Here is a 23,015-nt window from a genome sequence, read left to right as displayed (position 1 = left end):
TTTCCCACAAAAGTTAAACATCACCAAGTCAGAAATGTATTTTGGTTTTGTGCATATTCCTATTATCTCTGATGAGAAAGTGTATTGGGAGAGATTTACATGAATGAACCCAGAAACTCGTGAACTTAAACAATCTCTTTAATATAACAAACATATCCAACTTTCAAATATAAACTGGAACCAACTAACAAAAAAGAAACTCAAAACAACTTTCTGAATACCAAAAAGGGTTTATGCAAAACAGTGCACATTTATTCAAGGTATCGTATCCATGAAAACAAACCAAAACAAACCCAAGTATCTACATTTCAAAAGAATTTTTTCCTTAGCAAGGCAAAAGAAGTTTGGTGGCACATACAGAGTGAACAGATGTAAACAGTGTAAAAATGCAGCATGTTAATACCAACCAACCCAAAACTTTGGTTATGAGAGCTGCAATAACTCGGTATATTAAAGAAAAGTAAACCAGAGGCATGCAAAATAGCATTACACCACACTCATCCATGTGGCTAAGTGAAAGTCAGAAGATAGTGAGATGGACTTTAGAATTGCAGTTTTCCTTTTTTCTGTACTGATTCTGTATTTTTTTCTTAGACTGATTGTCATTCAGTTTCCCACTGAAGTGGAATAGCTGATGGAAAGCTTTCAGCCTTCTTCAACCCATTGGTAACTGAGTTTTTGAAATCCCAAACAGTTGTTGCAAAGGAGGTTTGGGTAATTGTGTTTTTATGATATAGTGTGACATACAAACTCACTCAAAAGCTACAAGCAAATCGCACGTGAGCTGTTACCATTTGGGAAGGCAAAAGCTTGGAGAACAGTCAAGTTGGTCCAGATGGAACCGAAACATTTTTGAGTGTCTCCTCACAAGAGCAGTGACAAACTTTATGGTACATCAGATAAGCCACTTAGCATTTTATTAGCAACACAGAGTATTTTGGCAACCAAGATACATTAGAGGAATCTGAATAGTGACCTGCAGTGCATGTGCTTTTCAGAAAAATCAAGTTTTGTTTCAGGTATGCATCAGGAGCCTAAACAGCACAGGGCTTTCACACTGAAGTAACTGCACCAATGCCATCCAATGCACCTACAGGTCCTTCTTGTCTGCTTCACTTAAACTGCCCTGAAAAGAGACAGGATAAAAATAATTTTTTATGTTTGGCAAGACTAGAAACAACTGACTCCAGAAGCCCTCTCTTGTCCCCTTGCCTGATGTGTTCACTCCACACCCCTCCAAGCTGCAGTCCCATCAATGCTACCCCACACAACGCGCACTCCTGATCCTAGTACAGTCACAGCCGTGCTCATTACACAGGGAAGCACAAGAGACAGGACATACATGGGGGTCTTCATTCAAACACAGAGATCAATTCAGCAATCTCTGCAAGAATATAGGCTGAGGCTGGGAATTAGTAAACTGCTTCTCAAAGGTTATAACCAGCTCAAATTTGCCTTTTTATTATTCATTTTATTGGAACAAGATCAATAAACAACTATTCTTGAAAAGCAGGTCACCAAAATTTTAATATCAATCATTTATTTCCTCTCAAGATTGTTCCTTGTAAAAAGGCTAAGTTTCCTTTTTAAATAATTGTGGTTGAATTCCAAGGTAGATGTCAGGCATGGAACACAGCAGGGCTCCCAGTTGTACCAGAAATAATCACCATACAGGGTATAATAGCCATGTGCATATGCAACCCGCATCAAACTGCTAATTCAGCTCTTTCTTAGTATGTTTCTTTTTTTCCCTTTTTTTTTTTTACTATTTTGTACTTCATTTTGAATTTTCACAGTACCCTGTTTTTAGTCTAGGCTGTTTTGCACTTTTTTGGCGTGTTCTTGTCTACCAACAGTATTGCAACATTTATAACCCAGTATTGCAAAAGCATGTTTAAACAGCAAACAAAATAAAATTACTCTTCTAAGTGATGTATATACCACACACCCCCCACTCCTATCATTTCCTTACAAGATTTCACTTCAATCATCACATGCAAAACCACCTGAATCTTCTCTCCCAAGTGACAGCAAAATTGAGTCTAATGATGGATGACCTGAGCTTTGTCACTTGAAGTGCAAAGAGGAAAATGCTAATAGCTTTTTCATCCAGACCTTGAAGAAAAAAATTCTACTATTTTGATGCAGTTTAAGGAGCACTGCCCACTGTGACTTTGTTATACTAAAGGTTTTGGTGAACTCCCTTGCAACAAGCATAATTTTGCTGGTACAATTTCAGAACAGCACACTCATATAGTGATCCAGAGCCACCTACCTGAAGCTGTTCATATTCTTTCATCAGATGATTGTATTCTTTTCTAAGGCCTTCAGACTGCTTTTTAACTGCAGCCACTTCATTATTTGCCTTGTTGAGAGCTGTAAAATAGCATAATTAGTGTTTTAATTATCACTTGTATTCTTGCAGTTCCTCAGAGCCCTAGTTATGCATTAGGGCTCCACTGTACCAGACCTTCCTTCCTCTAAAAAACCCTAAGTTTAAAACAGAGCATCACAGGATAGAGGAACAGATGTTCAGGACAGGGAAGAGACTGATTTTTGTTGAGGAACAGCAGCACAAGGAACAGGCAGGCACTGAGAAAGGTAAGGGCTAGACCAATAAACTGCTAGAAGAGGTGACAAGTTAGTGATTAGTGACTACAGTGTTGCAGAAGACATAAAACAAAAATTCTACAACTCCAAAACTGTCAGCCTTCTTAAAACACAGAGGGAACTCAAACACAGGGCAAGATTATTCTGATCTGGTTAAAGGTGTCCCTGCTTACTGTGGGGGACTAGGTGACCTTTAAAGGTCCCTTCCTACCCACGCATTCTATGATTTCAGCAAAGCAGCTGAGCCTGTCTATAAAATGGGGGGTGCAATGTGTGTGTGCAGAGGGAAAACATTATTATAGGAGCACAGTCCCACTCCACTCCCCTTTCAGCCTTTTATATATTTTAACATTCATGAGTTCACTCATAGAAGCATCACTTTTTGGTGAGAACACAAAAATGGTGGTGGTAGGACAGACAACCGTGAACAGGTTTTTAAGATAAGATAATGGAATTATTATTCAGTCTCAACAGCAATAAACCAAGAGCATGTCTATGCTGCAGTGCAAACCACCCCAGGACTCCATATGCTCTAATTCACAATGGAAGTTATATCAACGTAAAGTTTCATAAAGCCATTACTCCCAAGTGGTTATGCAAGCATTCAGGTAAGGTCATTTCGACATGTTTATATTTCTCTGCTATAGGTATCTCAGGTACCTTCATATTTCTGTGCTGTAGCAACACACACATACCCTAAAACTTGATTTACTCAAGCTAAAACAGAGAAATGTTGTTCATGACCTATAAGATGCCTCACAGCCCTATTCAAAACCTGAACCTCAATGGTACAAATTAAAAAAACACATTTGCAGTTTTCCTTGTTACAAAAATGTGGACCTATCCTTTGACAGTGAGCTCCCCAAGACAGACTGGTTCTTTCCCAGAGACCTCCAAGACACTGAAGAATTGCAGCACAGCTATAAGAGCCTGTTGTCAAAAGATGAGGAGCTAGATGTGGTGTTGTTAAGCACATAGCTAGAAGCACTCTGGTCCAAACCATGTTCTTCTTTGGGCACTAGCCCCTAAAACATCAGGACACAAGAGATTTGACCACACTCTCACATGCAATATGGAAGCCTCTCCCCCTCAGCATTTCTGCTAATTTTAATTAATTTGAATGTAAGATTAAAAAAAAAAAAATATCTTTCTCCCTTTAAAAGTCCACAAATGGTTTTCCAGTAATAAGACTTTCACCCAGCCTGAAATTCTGGTCTACTGAAGTAAATTACACTTAGGTCTACTGGCTCAAATACAATCAAAAATTCATCCAAACTCTTTACATCCTGTCTTTCATTTCCATGCTCTTATACAGACATCCTTCATCCTTTAATGCATTCTTGACAGCAACAATACAAAAAACACTGTCTAAAGGTTTTGGTATTTCGAATAACCATGATTTCCACACTTCTGACAAATCAAACCCCAGTGCATTTACTCTGTCTTAGATCTTGGCTGCCCTTTAACATAATTAACAGTACAATTTGGAAATAACTCTAAACTTGTGACAATTTGATAAGCTTCTGAATGTTAAGTTCTAGGCAACTCACATATGCATGTGCCATTCTGCCTCTGGAAAAATCTGCTAATTAGAAAGCTAAATTTTGCCTCTGTTTAAACATTCTTGTACATAGTTAGAGTAAAAATTAACAATATCTCACTTCTGAATAAGTAGTAACTTCATGTTATTGACCTAATACTATTTAGCCATTTGCAAGCAGCAGCACAGTACTTTCACTGCAACTAAAACCCACTCTATCTTCAAAACACGAATAAAATACCTAAAAGTATCTGTGAACCAAGGCAGCAAACAAGCCACTGCATTGTTTCAATGTTTTGACCAAAACAGATGTGCAACAGGAATCCCTTGCCTAACCCTAGGAGAAGAAAAAGCAAAGAACAGATTGTCCTTTTCCACCTGTGTTGGCTATGGACCAAAAAAACACAACCTCCCCCCCCCAAACCCAGACTCATTCCTGCTGGGGCCACGCAATAAAAAGAAGCATCACATCTTTGACAACATGAATTGCCCAATGTGCCAACTTCTTTGGATGTCTTCTTTGTCAAGCAACAGAGACCATCCATACATCAATGCTCAACTATTCTGCCACTGTATGAACACTGCAGTGCAGTCAAATCGATCATACAGGTATATTGCTCGTCATATGGACCTTATCATATGAGCACTGATCCAGCAGGAAACAGAAGAACCTTTGTGCACACAATAAAGCCAGTTATTATTTCTGGCTTCCATCTGGCCTGTTACTTTGCCTCACGGGAGGCAGAGCAGCTGGACCGGCAGCAAGTAAAACCCAACAGTGGATTGTTCCTATCAAGTCAATGGATGAGCAGGCAGTAGGTGAGAATGCTGCTTCTATGTTACTGCAACTAATGAGGGGAATAATCACTAAGTCCCAGAACTGGGATGCAGCTTCAGCACTGTGAGACATAGGCTACCCTTTTTCATCCCTTCCCCTTCCCTTCAAATGAAAATCAACAATATATTCTTAGGGTAGTATGTAAACAAAGGCTTTTATGGAAAACTTTATCTCTTTTTACTTAATGTGTGACTAGAAGTCCATAAACTAATGCAACATGTACAGTCTGGGAGAAGTAGAAAACTTGTCCTTCCCTTACCACATTCTCTGTATCCTGTTCCAGATTCCTCTGAAGTCAAAGCCAGATGATAAGATTGCTCTGAAGATGCCCAGGAGCTGTAGCATTTCTACTCTCATTTCAACAAGGATGGAGAACCAAACAGTAAACCAAAACTAAACAGCAGCAAAACCACCAAAGATTCTTTGGGCATTTCCCTGCACAACTACTAGTCCTGGTCTGACTAAATCACTTGACTACTAAGGATTAAGTTAGCATTACTTACAAGTCAAATGACAGGTTTAAGGCTAAGAAAGATCCCTCCCTTAAAAGTCTTCAAGTTGAGAAAGACCTATTCACATTTAAGAATGTAGGCACTGACTGGACACAAGATCTGCTAACACATACACTATAAATCCGGGAATTCAACTCTAGTCAAGTAATTCCATACTAATTCTGAATCATCTTACTCAGATGTAATGGTTAGATAAAGTTTAAAAAGAGAAGGTGGAGCAAAAAAAAATTACATAGAAATTTGTTCCAAGTTCCTTTTGCAATCTCAAATGAAGTTTTGTTACAGAAGGGATGCTACAGCATCTTCAGATGGCATAAATTGTCTTGTATAACAAAACCACGCTGGCTGTAGGCAGCACCTTCCCTTTGAATCAACAAATACAAGTATTAACTCTTGTTGCATGTGACAATACGCAACGGCTCCCACCAAGGTTATGATCTCACAGAGGAAAAGTAAGGTTAACTAAGATGGAATTTGCTTCTAAATCTCTCTCTGCATTGGACAAATGAGATTGGCCAATTCTTTTTACTTATACCTCCTACTCCTAACTTACAAAAACAAGCTGATAGTTTGGGGGGCTGGGGTGTTCCTTTTGTTTAAAAAACCTGGAGTACTTCAGTGGAGCTCAACATCAACACAGCTTCCATACATGGCACCAGCCTACCTGACAACACGGAGGCCAAGCTGAACTCTCCCTGGCAGCAACAGCTCTATGAAATGCATTCCCAGTGTCTGTATATGTTATATCTTTCTAACCTCTAAATCTTAGCATTTAAGTGAGAGCTGTACGTCTGTACATGCATACTTTCTAGAATAGTCAACAATAACATATTTCAAAACCAGCCCTCCACATGAATTATTGCTGTCTCCTACAACACTGTGCAACCATGAAACAGCAAGCACTCCCGTGATACGTTCTGTACACAAAACAAACATTATTAAAGGATGCATGGAAATTTCATCAAGTTTTCTCTTGCCCTGGTGTATGCCTGTGACCACAAGATGTAAATAGAACGCGCTTTCAGAAAAAGTTGAACTCAAGTTCAAAAGCACCTGCATGACTTTGGTGACTCTGTATGCACTTCACAAAGTGAAATCCTAATGGCAGAGATAAAGAGAGAGTCTTTGGGTTTTGACTCAATGTAGCATACAGACTCAGCTTTAAGATGCAGTAAGGGTACAGCTCAGTAACTGCACTCAGGTGCTGGGGACTGCAATGCCCATTACGCTCCATCAGCTGCGGGCAGAACCTTTCAGAGTGTATCATTTGCCATGAAATATTATTAAAGAGTGAAGGGTTAACAAGCTGGACAGGAGCCTGTAACCGGTGTGTTCTGCTGCAAGACTTGATCAATACCAGCTGTCCTGTATGAATCTGTTGCATAAATGTAGCTGGGGCTTTTACCACATGCTAGCACAATGTCACCAAAAAATGACCTCAGAGAGAAGGTGAAATAATGCAGCACTGCAGAAGCCTCCCTCCTGCCCAAAGGTCCCATAATAACAAGTGACATTTCACACATCAGCATTTCCACACCGTGGGATCTGTGAGCGAGTTAACACAGTCCTGTTCCAGGCCTCCAACCCAAGGCTGCTGTTAGAACTGCTGTTTTATGAAACTCCTCTCAGACTCTGCCCTCATATCCAATTGCAGATAGTTTGTTTTGTTGTAGCTTTCTGGATAATTTTCAGAACTCTCAAAGTGAAACAGTATCATAGCATCTCTTCTTTCCCAAGAAAATTCCTATAGGTCCAAGACCAGCAGCCATACTGAGAGTCTTTAACTACTTGAATCAACGTTTTTGTTAAAAATACGCTCATGTACAGCAGGAGAAACATTCTCACATCTGCACTGGGTGCTCCTAGGATTACATATACTTATTTCTAGTTATAAGCAACATTTTTCATAATACACAAGCTTATCAATAAAATACCATCTCAGAATGTTTCTAAAGAGTCATGTTATTACATGTCCAGAAACGGATTTAGGCTCTGAAAGTGCTAGTCCCACTGCTGGGTGCCTGTAAAACCCCCAGTATGTGGGTCTGCAATAAAGTAGTGAAGAACTAGCTCCCTTTCACTTCCACAACAAAACAAAAAAGGGCATCAAGGGGGAAAGAAAAAGTTAAGTCTGAAAAGAAAACTAAAATTGGATGAAAACTCTGTCACTCATTTCCAACCTTTCCTCAGATTTTAGTAATTTCACCACCCAGTCTTTGTCTCCTATCTTCATTCTTCCTCCCATCTGCTCAGAGCACAGTAGATGGCAAAATGTTTTAACTTAGGATTTCACTTATGGTTAAGTGAGGAAAAAAAAAAGTAGGCTGCATTTCCTGTAAAAGGTAGAACTAGAGATGAGTCTCCTGAAAGTCTGCAATAATCACTGTCTACCCTGTAATTTCAGTCAGAATTTCAGAAAAAGGAGACATACAGTATTTTCTCTGCCAGAAGCTGTAAACACTGGATAAAAACCTTACAGAAAATTTTAATGTCTCCTGAAGCCACAGCACTAATCTGATACTAAATTGCATTATTTCAACATGAAAGCAGACTTGCATTATAGGAACCTGACTTATATTTAGGACTCCTGGGTAACCCACCTTTCAACACATGGCATATGACACAGTAATATATCCCCCTATCACCATGTATGACAAGTGTACCTGAGCAGAGCAATGGATATTTGAAGCCACTCTGTGAAAAAGATTATACTTGGGGTTTTTAATCCAGGCCCAAAAACACTCCAAATCCCAACCAAACAAGAACAAAACCTAAATTTATGATTCCTACTGATACTGTAAGCTGAAAAGCAAACAGAAAAAAAAAAAGCCAACCCTAAAACAGCAATGTTTTCCTTTTCATACTAGTTCTGCCTTGTTACATTACTAGATGATACTCACCCACCTCTTTGCTCCCTTCTCCCCCTATAAAATACCCCCAAAATCTCATGGACTGGACTTTGTGGATACAAAGAAAAAGCTACATTAGTCACGTGAGATCAGTGGCATGAAACAAATTGTTAAAAAGGGTAAAACATGCTTTTTGACCTCAACTTTGATACTGTGTAATGCATTGCTCACACTTCATAAGCATGAAACTCAACATTCACCTACTCAGTTGCAGAAGAAAACTGTAAATTCGATTCACATTAAATCACTAACGCTCCACGGAATGCTGTGATCACAGAGGTGGCTATTATTGAGTACTTCAAGCTTTCTGGCTATCAGTTTGCTCAAAATAAAATATTACACACACACACACACCCCAAATTTATAAAAAACCCAGATATAACCAACCTGCATCTAGGTGAGGATGGAACTTAATGTAACCATGGGGTTTTCTGTTTTGGCAATGAGGAAGAAGGTATCAAGGGAAGGGTTGTAAATATTTTCCAATTCATTCCTTAAAAAGGCCCTCTTCCCCACTTCCCCCTAACAAAAGACTCAAGCATGCCTTAATTTATACAACTTTTGGATGGACAATAGCCCACAGGGAGAATGCAGCTGAAGCAGCATGTGGTAAATCTATTTATTCCTTACTTTCTCTAGCATTCCTCACTGAAAAGCTGACATTATATTAGTGTTACATACCACCAGTTAGTTTAAATAAAACATATGCATTTATTTTTTCCATTGATCCTGTCACTTCAAAGGCAGTTTTGCCCCTTTTTCTTTAAGAAAACAGCAGGAGAGGGAAAACCCACAATCAAACCTGCCTGAGAATGTGAACTAATGAGACCTTCTGTTTAAAGATTCTTGTTGCTTCAAGCCCAGCTGAAAACAACTGTTCTACAGTTCTTGTTCCTCTTCCCAGTGGACAACGAAAAATTATTAATTTGTTGTTATTTTTACAGCTTTGTAGCAGTGCCACACAAAATGAAAGTAGGGCTATGTTTTGATAACATGCTGATACCACAAAATCTGTACTTTGTTACAGTCTGAACATCTGATTAACGCTTACAAGGTCACTGGCAGTGTTATCTTAAAAACACTAACTTCAGACGAGAGGGTGTTCGTAAGCATCACAGACCTGGGCAGATCCCAGCAAGACAGAACCAAACAGGTAAAAACTGCTTCTGTCTCAATCTCAGTTGCCAAGAACGGAGTTTTGACAACCTAAACCTTCAACACAGAATCGGCTAACAAAAGGATTATGTTACAGGTTACAAGCCGTGTTTTCTTGTAGATAAATCAAAGACTAAAAAACCCAAGTTTAACACCTCTGTTGCAGGAGATATATAAATTTAGAACACTAAGAGCTGAAAGGTCTTTTGGCTCTGATTGAAACCCTACTATATAGAAAAAAAAAACTCATCCACTTATTTCCCCATTTTACCCAGGGGAGCGGCTGATTATATGACATGGAAGATCAGACTGATGCCTATAAGCAGCCTGCAATTGATTCTATATCCTGGTCATGCCATTGATGATGACAAGTCAACAGCACTTAAACAGGCCGGTTCAATTTGTTAATAATTACAATTTAACTAAGGTGTTCAAATTACATTTTCATAATGAAAACATTTACTAAAATATTTGGATGGAAATGGCAAGATTTTCAAGTTCTAGACAAATGTGAAGAAACTCCAAGCCAAATGTTCCATAAACTGGTGTAATTAATGCTATACCTAACCCAAATTTTTGTCATTCAGTGCTGCAGTAATTTGCTTACTTGCAAAGAAGTCCTAACAAATACTTACCATTTGATGTCTTCTGTAGCTCTGCTTTCAGATGTTCAACTTCCTTCTTCAATTTTTCATCAGTTCCGTCTGCTGAGTCTTTCTTTTTACCACTTCCTTTTTCACTCAAGGCCTATTAAATACCACAGTTGCTACAATTAGTTTTTCCTTCATTAGTCTTACATTAATGCCAAACAACTAGAGAATGTCAGTGCTAATCTGTGACAGGTTTCATCAAATGCCAACATGATGCAGACACTCAAGTCATTGTAGAAGTAAGAAAGAAAAAAGTAAGAGATGTGCAGTGTTTTATGTTGACAGTAATGGCATACTTGTAATAGTGTGGCACTATCTCTCACCCAAGAGTACTTTGTATCTCTGCATCAAGCCCACAACCACTGTTTAGGTCATAAATGGCTCTTCCAGAAGACATAAACTGGGCCTGCAAGTGACAGAACACTGCCATGTCCATATGTAACTTGTTCTTGTAATTTATTCTGATTTAATTTGTGTAATACATAACAAATCTCTCCTTAGTTTGCAGCTACTTCTTCAATCTTCAGGATACCTCAATACCTGGATTAGATATCCACTGAAATTCAAGGGAAATAAAAAGTAGCAAAGGATCTAGAGAGTACTAGACACCAGAGCAGGATACCCCAGCACTCTGAAAATGTTGGCTCTACTACACTTCAGCATACTCTTATCATTAGCACAATTGCTATTGATGACAAAGTACATATTAAGGATTAGACTCCATAATTATACCCTTTGTTCATGTAGCCTCTATTATCCAACGAACCATCACCCTTGTTACAAAAATGGCAAAAGAAGCAGTAAACAACAGGAAAAAGAAAAGCAGATCTGAGTTGAACAGCTGTTCAGTGAACTGGTGATATCAGCGTTTACTGGGCATCAGTGAGAGCAGCAGGGGAAGATTACTTTAGGAAGAAGGAAAATAACTGTTTATAAAGACTGGTAAACAATTCAAAAAAAGAGCTGAAGAAAATTTTCCAACAGCAATTTAACAAGAATGGAGAATGCATTTGACTGCTGGTAACAAAACCACAGCCAATTGGCCACAGACACCCTCCTTCACTTTGTGCTCTTCTCCTTTCCATTAATACACAAATAGTTATTTCTGTAAACTTTTAAGTTCTCTGCTCCATGGAACCTCTGAACAGGAGGCAGTACTGACCAAGCACACTGGAGTAAACTATGAATACTGGAGTATTCATACTGACAGCCAGTACCCTGTAGGCAACTGCTCTTGCCACTCTCTGATGGGAGGAATGAATCATGCTTGTAAAGGAACTTAAATGCAGGGGCCAAGCCAGAGAAGAACCTAAGTCACAGTATCTCTATGAAGTTAAAATAAACCAATTCTGAACCCTTTGCACCTGCAGTGCAATGGAGATTGTGCCACAGCCTGCTGGCTGTACCTGTGGCTACCACTGTTTCTGCAAACTATGCAATTGAAAAGACAAATAGAAAGAGACAAAAATACAGTTTCCAGTTCCTGGCTATCACTTACAAGCAGCTAAGAGAATGTGTTGCTAAGAGAATGTGAAAGCAGAACAAAAAGAGGACTTTGGCCAAATCCCAACACGACAGAGAAGGGGGGAAAAAAAAGTACCAGTTGCAGTAAAGAGAGAAATTCCATGGCTGAGGGAGCCTGGATCATTTTGACAAAATACCAAATCCCCAAATTCTGGAATAATTTCATACTTGGGAAATCTCTAACACACACTCTAGTGGTCCTTGTTTTATGACCCCTCTCTGACAATGGAGGGTTTTTTGCATCCTTTCTAGTACTTTTTGTCCAGTGTCTGTTCTCTCTGTCCCAAGATTTATTACCAAAAAAATACAGTGCTGGTAAGCACAGACACAGCTCCAGACAGACTGGAAGGAAACCTGTACACACCTGTGGTGAATTTTGTTTTGACAATGTGCCAGACCGAAGAATGTCTTTATACCCTGGGTACCTGCACTTGAGCTTATTATGGTTTAATTGCTTCCAGCAGAAGTCAAACTAAGCAATTACAGGACAAGATTTCATACATTTATTTTTGTCTTTGCTGACTTCCCTTCCTACATACAACTGTATATTAAAACACAACAAATGATAGCTTAATTCTCTAAGTTCTTCTCAGAACTGCATATCTTTGGTTCATTGACAGTCCTTTAAAGTAAGATTTTTTTTGTAATATCCTCATTAATACTATGGTAGTGCCTTACTGAGAAATGAAGGTATTAGGAAATTGACTGACCAACCAGAAAAATGCAAGAATACAAAACACAACAAATACAAAAGACCAATTTTACAAGTTAGAGAAGACATTTTATGACTGCAACAAGTCTATTTGGAAGAAACAGCCACCATGAGAACAGCTATACTGTAGGCTGAATTGTTGTTCTATATTGAACTGCTATAACCCTGACATAAACAGCCAACTTTAGGATAAAAAGAATAAAATTAGTGTCTCCCTTTGCTTTGCAGTGATTAAATTAAAAGAAATTTTTAAAAATATATTATTACTTTGATGAAATTTGTACTGGAAAGATGGAACTTAATTTGTTTGGATTACTTTAGTTTTCTTCAATAAAATGCTACTGAAATTTGTATTCAGTATTCTTCCTTTTTCCACTGAAGAAAAACAAACAAACAAACAAACATCACTTGATAGCAAACCATCCCCAGAGCATTTTGTATTAACTACTCCCAGCATAAGAAAACAACTAAAAAAGTTCAAAAGATACCTCCTGCAGCCTTTCATTCTCGGCCATATATTTTTTGGCTGCTTCAGTAGCATCATTTACTTGTGTCTCCAGAGCTGCATGAGATGTCATCCCTTTTGCCAACTGAGTAAGAAGTGTAACAGTACGTCTCAGTACACTGGTGAAGAAACAGTGAACAGCACAGTAATTTACAGCACAAAAACCACAAACCCAAAAAACTAACAACAACAAACTAAAACCAACCCCCTTTTTCTCTCCCCGCATTACGTGAAAACAGAACTACAAAAGGATTGTTTAAAGCACCAGAAGGAAAACACCCCCACTCATTAGTGACAATCAACACTAAAATAAGAGACTGAGAAGGTTTTCATCCATAAAAAAATCTGATCTTTACCTGGTGCTGAACCTCCCCCTGCTTCCAAAAACGCACATCCATTAAGCTGTCAGAGACCTGCTTACTTAAAGGCTGAACTCCTCTTACATGACCTAGTGTTTTAAATAGGCTGGAACTCCAAATGTAAGACCCAAACAACGTATTATGGTAGTGAGTAGAATGCATGAAAAACCTTCAAAAAACCAACAAAAGCCCAAGACAATTTTATAAAAGGTCTTACAGGAATAAAATTAGCAACATGGGCATATTATTCTTCCAAGTACTCAGCTCTGTATAAATCAGAGCACACATAAACATCAGCACTCATACAGCACCTCAAATTTGCAAGTACCTCCCTTGATTTGATCTAGCAATTGCCTCTTTGCATCTCTACTTTCACTATTCATCTTGGAGTTTTTCAAAGCAGTATGTTGCTGAATTAAGGAAAGGACAAAACAACACTGAATGGAATTAAACCCTGTAATGTAACTGTGGAGCTACTCTTCAAAAGAGATTTGAAAATCCAAGTAATTGGCTTTTTTCATAACAAAGAGCATTAATAGACCTTTGGGCTACCATGTTAAGTCCTACTCCCTGCTTTTTCATTGAAAGTTTATTGTCCTACTTTCCTTGTTTTAACAAAAAAGTTCAGGTCCCCATGTCACTGCTTTTCTAAGGGTTAGCATGTTTGACTATTGCTTATTAATTTATAGATGCAGGGGGCAGTAAAACCTCATTATTAATCACAGAGTCACATAGCTTGAAAGGCATTTCCAGAGGTCATCCTGTCCAATCTCCTCCCCACAGCAGGGACAGACAGAACAGACTGCTCAGAGGCTTATCAGTTAAGGTCCCACCATCTCCAGTGACAGAGATTCCACCATCCTCATTCCAGTGTTTGAACAGCCTTGATAACAGAAAAGAAACTTTCAACCACGAGTCACAATTCCCCAGGTTCTTGGCCTGTTGCCTTTTCCCATTCCTTTGTGAATTCACTGAGAACTGCTTCCATCTTCTGTACACCCTACCACTAGATAGCTGTGGAAAACAATAGGATCTCCTCTTCAATGTCTCTTCTTTCTGTCTGATGCCAAGCTTCCTTATCCTCTCTTCACAGGTCACATGTTCCAGCTCCAAACCTTCTTGGTACCACACTGCACCACTCCAGTATTTTGGGGAGTCAAAACTGAACACAGTCCTGATGCTGCAGTACATGTGCCCAACAGCAAGTAATAATCATTTTTATTGACCTGCTGGCTACACCCTTGCTATTATAGTTCAATACCTGATCAGCTGCTTACCAGGATCCCCATGTCCTTTTCTGCAGAATTGCTTTCTACCCAGACAGCCAGTCCCCCAGCCTAGAGGCTGTACTGTACTGTAAGTTGTTGGATGTTGTATTTGCTTTTCCTGAGCTAAGTGAGATTTCTGGCAGTAATTTTCCCCACCCTGTCCATCTCTCTGAATAGCAGCCCAGCCAAGGTATCAAACAGGCCAATTTGCTAGTCTGCAAACTTACTGAGAACACATTCTATCCCATCATCCAGCTTGTTAACAGGAACATAAACAGCATTAATCCATGTACCAACCCCTGAGCGGCGCCAGCTGGAATTTGTGTTCTATCACCGTTTGAGCCCAAAGGCCCAGGGAATTTTTCCACCTGTTTTTTTCTCCACTTCTTTTCTGGACAGACAGTTGGTGCATGAAGGCTTGGCTGGCCCAAATACCTCCACTGACAGACAGGAGGTAATTTTTCTCATCTGTACCTGTTGTTCTGCAATTGCTGAACCATGGATAGAAAAGACCTTTTGTTGTGTTGCCAGAAGTGACAAGCTTCCAGACTCCACCATTTTTGGGAATCTCCATCTACCATGCTTCTGGAATTCTCCTATTGGGTGATGTGCTAAAATGAACCAAAACTGACCCAAAGAATGAACTTAGGACATCTGAATACCCATTCACAACTACATCTAGTCTTAACTTGGTTGGTTAAAGTTAGTAGCAGTTTAGGATAAGGCAACCAAGAAACACTTTTCCCCCCTTCACTGATAGACATTACACCTGTTTAATGGATAAGCCAAATAGCTCTATTAAGAAAAGTCCCTTGATCTAGCCACTACTGTAGAAGTATTTATTTCTATTAAATCTTGATGAAACGCCAGCAGCCCCAAAAAAGACCTTAAGCAAACCTCTTCAAGAGCAGAACTTTATCCACAATAAAAATCTATTCAGGCCACCTGACAAGCTTTCTCCTTTGAAGGCTGAGTGGGAGTAGGATCCCACGCAATCAAGCTATTCCTCTCTCGGAGCAGAGATCACAAACATTTGTGTATATTGACTTAACCTTTCTGAAGGAAGAACACAGTGCATTCCTATTGCTATTGTGCATGGTTACAGCCACCTTTGTTTTTTCCAAAGTTCACCTGCCCAAGTTTTGTATGAAGTTATCCTTGACGCTTCTTTATGTACAATGCTCCTCAATGATCAACTAAAATGGCCATGCATCGTGCCAAGGGGAAGATGTTTGTCAGAAGTCTCTGATGCCAATCATTTCCTTGTTCTGTGTTCCTCTTGCACAGCCAGGCAGTATCAAGCAGCTCACTGAAGGAGCTCAGCAGAGGGCCATCGTTCTTTGTTCAGTATCACCACAAAAATGTACAAACAGAAAATCATGTCCAACACATTTCCATTCATTGATGTTATCTGTGTCCAATGGGTTTATGTACACCTTCCCCAACTAAGAAGATCTGCAGGTTGTTGTGGCTATTGTGAAGATTCACTGTCAGTCCTGACTGTCCTTTTTGTTACCCTGTTTTATTAGCTATATTTAAACACCCTGAAAGGGATACAACACTTAAGATCATAATATCATGCGCCAGCTGCCACAAAGTGCTTGATCTGAAATAATATCTGAAACTCTCCTGGGAAGCCAGAACATGTTCATACAGTTCCTAAGTTCAAGCTTAATGGCTTCAACTAAAAGTCAGACTAGAGTTTCATTTCTTAAGACAGCAGGATGTACTAATACCTTCTTGCAACACATTAAGATTATTTTAACAGAGCTTTAGCTTTTGAGGTTTTTTATTCTATTTTTTTCTGTGCTCAAAACCAGAACAAAGGAGTCAAGTTTAAGGAAGGAAATGAGTATTCCCTCAAGAAACTTCTGCAAAAGACATATTTTTGCAAAGATTCAAAGTGTTTCTTTCCATGTGTTGCTCACATATCCTTGCAATCCTCAAACATTTGTAAGATATTACTCCCCCTGATCTTACTTGCCTCATAGCCAACCTATTCACACTTAATTCTTTAAACTGGAACTTCCAATTTTTTCTATAGTTGCATTATTTTGTGCAAAATTTCCTGTGAGAAACATGCTGCATAGAAGTCATAAAAATGTTACACTTACAGCCAAAGAAACAAGGAAAAACCTGAGAGGTAGAGGTTTCTTTGCGATCGGAAGAGTTTCATCTGAATATGATCAAAGGCATTGGCATTGACATTTGCAGCCTTCTCATTCACATGGACGGACGAGTACTTCTTAACTTCTCTAACAGCATCTGCAAACAAAAACCAGTTTGTTCTGATTCACATGTGTGGGCATGCCTGTATGATAAACCAGAGAGTGCTAGAAATATATATTTGAACTTTCTGCTCGACAATCAGGCATCAGACAGAGTGACATCACTGACATTATCCACACATTTTAAAGATAGGTCTTGATAAATCACTAAAGCGATATAAGAGAATTCCAGAGATATGCCAAACCACTGGCCAAAACATGCATGAACAGTCATTTCCAACGCTTGTACCCAGCCCACTAGGGATCAGGGCAAAGCAACACATTGTCCCATGTCAGAGATCCTATAGACAGTGTCAAAATGTCACTGCTGACAATGAAACTAGAATTCAGCCAGTGGATAAATAGTGAGAAACCAGAAAGAAAAAGGAAAAATAAGAGATGCCTGCTGAAGTATTTTCTGTTATGGAATTTGTTAGATAAGCATATATTTTAGTAATGACAGAAATATCTACTTTATGCCTGAATCAAAGAGGGAAAAAATTATTTCTGTAACATCCACCAAAACAGGAATACTATAGGATCAAAGTCTTGACCATAAACAGAACACGGGGGTAAGCTACATCCCAGCTTTCAGCTTCCTTTATCACATACCCTAATAGTTCTGCAGAAGGGCCAATACACTGCTCACACTTTTCAAAGGGCTTAAGTCTACATAAAAAACAAAGCTAACCCAATTTAACACTACATATTACAAGTTGTAAACTTAAGGCCTGAAGTATATATAATGACCAAGAGAACACCTAAAATCTCCTGCTCACCAAAAAACCTGCATTTCATGGCATATCAGTTCCTGAATATGTTTGCCAGATTATTAAATTGCTGCTGCATTTCTCTAAGCAAAATCATCTCCACAGATAAGCACGAGAGTAACATCACTATGACTATCTCTGATGTTCATAAATTATTCAGAGAGAGAGAAAAAATGTGAATCTTCAAACAATGCAAGAAGAACTATCAAAAGTCCATATCCCTGTGCTATGGGGAGATTCTATCCCTGCTGCAACCAACCACCTTATGCTATGAGGCAAGCATCTTACCACTGCTTTACTTCAGCCCAAATCCATCTTTCCACAAAATCAATAATCATCACCAACTCAAAAGCAACCTTTGGTCCAAGTTTGCAATTGGTTTTCAAGGAGAGTACATGAAATCTATCGGTTCTCAGTCTTAAGACAGTTACTGACGGATCTCCTAAAGGTAATACTAACGATCGTTTAAAATAAAAGCATTTATTTGCCTTTTCAGGGTGGTTTTTAATCTTAAGAATAGATTATTGTGGTCTAGTCTGACTTTGTTACATATGTAATGCATCTGCATGTTTATCTCAGCATACAATAAAAAATACCTAGAAAAAATATGCGGTTAAGTAGCTTGGAATCAAATAGCATTTTCATTGTAAGGTACTTGGAACACTTCCATCCACGGAGGAGAACTACTTCTACTACTGAAACACAGGAGAACTAATTCTATCAATGAAATATAGTAGATGCCACACAAGTCAGGATAGATATTAAATTAGATCAGTCTGACATATGGTGGTCTTTCAAGCTTCAGTTTCACTAAAGCATTACTCCTACTAGATAGGCCTCAGGATCAATCTGTAAAAAAATGTAGCCAGCAGCTGTGTTGTATCTGTGCTGAACAGAAGTACTCAAATAGCCCAGTGCTTTGACGGTCTTCTGGTCTTCTATTTCAACAGCAGCCAAGAGAAACAGTGCCACCTACTGCATATTGAGCAGCCAGCCAAATCCTGGTATCAAACGATTCAAGTTCATTTACTTGCATGAGAAAGGGAAATCAAGCTCCATTCTAACTCCTTATTCACTACTATATTACTATTGCATTTGGATTCCCAACACAGAGGCAGTATAAGCCTCGTCCATTCTACTGTAGAACTTTCACACAAATTAGCTGATTTACACGAGGCTTGAATCCTTTCAATTAATCTACCACCATGAGCTCTGTTTACCAGGGTTACCTCTTTCTCCCATTTATTAAGTTATTATTTAACACTTACCAAGAAACAAGACGATCAGCAAAACTATTATTGTAAGGAACATCTTGTTCCAAAAAACTGCCACTCTGCTCCACAGAGGAAACATAAAAATCTTCTGCCATCTGTAAAATAGCATTGTGTTATTCAAAAGTAATTAAATAATAAAAGAAGAGCATAACAACCTCACACAAGAGAGCCTTGCTATTGATATGAGACTTTCATAAGGTCTCTATACAGCTGCTTTGATTGCAATATAATTTAGGTATATATAACTTTTCCAGCAATCCAAGTTGCTTGTCTGGTTTTTTGTTCTTGTCAATACCTGCAAAGACAGTTGGTTCAACTTCTCTCACCCTAGCAGGTACTCTCCAGGTATGTTTTATTTTAGCCTTTACTTTGACTGACTCTGTATTCACTCCTGACAACAAATAACCCAGGGGTAGGGGAAAGACAGAAAAACACATTCTATCCTTTTTATTTCTATCCACTTATAGTCCTTGTTGCTAAATAAAATAAGAATTCTCCAGAAACTAAGATTGCCTCTACAATCCTCCTTCAGAAGGCTTACATTTTACACTGATAAAGTAATTATAAAGCACATAATCATGAGGTACAATTGTTATTACCATTCTAACTTGCAAGTAACAACAAAATGACAAGTCTCATGTTTACATTTCGTCAAATGTTAACACCTCTTTCAACACCATAAATTTGTTGGCTAAGGAAGCAACTTCAGAGGCCCAAGAATGGTGAAGACCACTATTTTTTCCTGTTCAAACAACCAAGCGCCTATTCAACATTATCCAAGGACGGCTCTGCAAGAATCCACACTTGCTACACAAATGAGGAACATCTGATGTGTTCACAAACCCACAAGAGCCAATAATGGAGCCACTTCTTGTCATTTGCTGCAGTTCAGAATTGGTGCTACTGCAAACATGAAATAATGCCTAGTTACACCACTAGGGCTGTTCCAGAGCCACACTAGTCAGTGGCTGATTATATCAGGTAAAGTTTCCAAGTTTTGTTAAGAGCACTGACATTTTCCAGAGACCGTTAAAATTTGTCCTTTAACAAAGCATTTTCCAACCTACTGTGAACCTAATTTAAATTAGACTGTCATGTCATCTCCAATGGTTCCTTCTGGTTCTGCACCAGCAAGAATTAAAATATTTTACCACTGTATCTGAAAACCCCCCATTTAAATATTTTAGTGTAATCTGAATCCTTTATAGCAGACAGCCATAGTCTGTGTCAACAAAAAAGCTACAACACAAACAAAGCCAACTTGCTAACTCTTTAAACGTGCAGTTTTAAACCTTATACCAACTATACTGCAAAGTTATAGTCAGACTAAAAGATCTCTTTACTGCGAAGTCTTCCTGTGTCATATTTTCATGGTTTTTTTCTCCTCAAAAAGTATTGACATTCATATTTATTAACACTGCATTTCCTTTTGGTAACAGAAATCACAGAACTGTAATCCTTCCAAATTATAGTACTGGCCACCGCTACAGACATATCACACTTGGCAGTACAGTTCTATCTTTTGTGTACTTCCATTTTTATGCTGTCAACTTATTCATTCCCCTGGAACTTAAAAAGCTTGTTAGCAAATTTGAAAAGCAGACCACTATCCAAAAAATGTGCAGGGACAAGAAAGGCAACCACCCTGTTTGAAGATTGACAAAAAAATCAAAACTTTAAAGAACAGCAGTTTCACATCTGTCTTTAACCAGGCATGCTTTACCACTCTTGACAGAGCCAGCTCCCAAGCCACTGAGATGTGCAAGGCTGAACTGCTGCTGCCCTCCAGTACTGTCAGAGCAGCGAGATCTAATGTTTAACCTCGCAAGATTCCTGCAATAGTTTTGTTAAGATAACTGAATACGTCACATAAAAGATAAAGCTATTTCACCCTCAGAAACCAATGTTCAAAGGAACAGCTGAACGCTACAAATTGAGAGCAAAGATCTACCCTTTTTTATATAATAAAAAGCACTGAGTTTCGAATAAATTTTGGTAACATGGCAGGTTATGAATTGTGTCATTCAGTCACAAAGACTGGATTCAAATCCTATTTAGGTCTTAAGTGAAACCTATTTCAGTACTCCCAGCGTACTGTGTGTGTGTCAACCTACAGAAATTCTTGCATCTAGTTTCCTCACATACGCCATTAATAATCTGATTACAACTCTCATAATACTCCCTTCTTACATGCAGTTGCACTTTTGATTATAGGCCAACAGAAAACACAAGAACTCAATAATCTGTGTTGAAATGCTGAACTCCCCATAAGGCAGCTTGTAAAAATCAGAGGTTAAATCAGATTTTAGAACAGTTTAAACTTCTGAAGTTGCAGAAGCATGACTCATCATCGCTATCGGCTGTGGAGGATCCAACCATTTTCAATACTCTCCCCACAGCTTTAAGTAGTTAAATTCAGACTCTTGACACAACAGGACTTTGGTTTAGGTTTTGTTCCTTAATATAGTACAGTAAAGGCTGCACTCGTCATTCTAAATATATCTAAAATTGCAGAAATTAAACATGTAATAGCTTTTACACAACTGACAAATGGGGTTTTTTTTGGTTTTTTTCTTTTTTTCTCCCCCCCCCCCCCAACCATTAAGATATCATCCTACTTTTTCCTTTTAAATAAGATTTATTGATATTCTGGAAAGAAATCATAACTCTGTTTCTCCTGCCACCTGTAGAGAGGCTAGCTTTATTTCCTATAAAGAAATAAAAATAACTGCCAAATTTGAAGAGTGACTTACAGGAAACAAAGTAATGCTGTACGCCAGGCCTCTACATACAGTTATTTAAGTTATTAACACATTTTACTTCTTTCCCTTACTAAGGGTATTTATTTTAAAAGAATTAATTATTTTTCTTCATGTTTGCCGTGTGTTCCAGAAAAAAACATTATTTTGTTAATCTATATATAAGTACAGAGAGGCCTTTATTGTAGTAGTCATGAACCTTTTGCATCAAGCTGAAATCTATGGGCTTTTTAAAACAAATTATCTCAAATTTCTGACAGCCCTTGCAGGGCATTGTATGCAGTTTGCTTTGAATATCTGGTGACTTGTATGTGCTCAGCACCCACTGTGCCTGGCACACACAAAAACAGCGCAAACCTGCTCCTCACAAACTTCACAACTCCTGAAAAGGCTGTGTCAGGCTTTTTATTCCTACAGAGTTCACAGCTCCAGACTCCACCTTGCATGATGCCTACTCCAAAAGCTCCTGAGAGAACACCAGGAGACAACATCCCACTAGCTGAAGCAAAGCAATGGGGCTCATCCTGGGAACCCTGACTGCTGCTCAGATGAATCAGCAGTGTGTGTAAAGCAAAACATAAACGCCCTTAAGAGACTTATGATTCTTGAAACTCCTGACACTCAAGTCTGCAACAGCAATTCCTTCAGGTTAGCTCACCAGCAGAACTCGTGGTTACAGAAACAAACCAAAAATTAAAATAAACCCAAGTCAGAGAGTCCAAGATAGGGTTGTCCAGCACACTGAAGTCCTACCTCAGTGGAGATATAAACGGCAGGCAGAGCACGAGAATTACTCCTATTTCACCGTACAGAAAGGCAGCAACTGCTGTCCACTGGAAAGTCATCGTCGCGGAGGCCTGCGGAGGAGAGCAGACTCAGGCGGGCCTGCGACACCCCAGCCTCCGGCACCAGCCGCCACTGCGGCCCCGCCGGGCCCAGGCTGCCTCGCGTTGGGCCACCGGCTTTCAAAGGAAATAGTTCTAAAGTAACTTCGCCGTTAACTCCAGGATGGGGGGAGGAGGGAGAACGTTCCGCTGTACTGACTTACCCTCCCGAACCAGTCCCCGAAGGAGGCGGGGACCGGGACCCTCACCACTACTTCTGCGGCAGCCCCCCCGCGAAGGGACCACAGCACCACCCGCGCCGCAGACCAACAGCTTCCCCGGCACCTCCCCGCGCTGGCTTCCGCCCCTGAGCACTAGCCCGCCACCCCCGCTCCACCCTGCACAGCCTAGGCCGCCCCGGGCCGGCCCCTGCATCCCGGCCGCTCGGCCTTCACAACCTCCTCTGCGCCGGCTGCCGGCTGAGCCTGATGACGGCGAGCCGCTCTCGGAGGGGCTCAGAACGATCGATCCGATCTTTC

General features: G+C 39.4%; 1 protein-coding gene across 1 annotated transcript; it reads right to left on the bottom strand.

Annotated features, from left to right (window-relative positions):
- Positions 1 to 120: 120 nt before the first annotated feature.
- Positions 121 to 23,015, bottom strand: BCAP29 (B cell receptor associated protein 29). Its single transcript, XM_084272977.1, has 8 exons — positions 22,935 to 23,015; positions 22,406 to 22,509; positions 18,888 to 18,988; positions 16,697 to 16,847; positions 12,939 to 13,074; positions 10,200 to 10,311; positions 2,276 to 2,376; positions 121 to 1,126 (listed from the first exon to the last, which is right to left on the bottom strand). The coding sequence occupies exons 2-8, from the start codon at positions 22,495 to 22,497 to the stop codon at positions 1,091 to 1,093; spliced, it is 729 nt and encodes a 242-aa protein (XP_084129103.1). The 5' UTR covers positions 22,498 to 22,509; positions 22,935 to 23,015; the 3' UTR covers positions 121 to 1,090.

Source organism: Gallinula chloropus (assembly GCF_964237585.1).
Source record: "Gallinula chloropus genome assembly, chromosome: 1".
Lineage (NCBI taxonomy): Eukaryota > Metazoa > Chordata > Aves > Gruiformes > Rallidae > Gallinula > Gallinula chloropus.
The sequence above is the reverse complement of the archived record's forward strand: the minus strand, read 5'-3'. Positions and strand labels throughout refer to the sequence as shown.

Excerpts from the sequence above, each read along its gene's own strand:
- BCAP29 (XM_084272977.1), bottom strand. The coding sequence starts at position 22,497 with ATGACTTTCCAGTGGACAGCAGTTGCTGCCTTTCTGTACGGTGAAATA. Across the intron at positions 13,075-16,696 it reads TTTTCCTTGTTTCTTTGGCT|TGTACTGAGACGTACTGTTA; the intron begins GTAAGTGTAACA and ends TTTCTTCACCAG. Across the intron at positions 2,377-10,199 it reads GCTACAGAAGACATCAAATG|CTCTCAACAAGGCAAATAAT; the intron begins GTAAGTATTTGT and ends GCTATTTTACAG.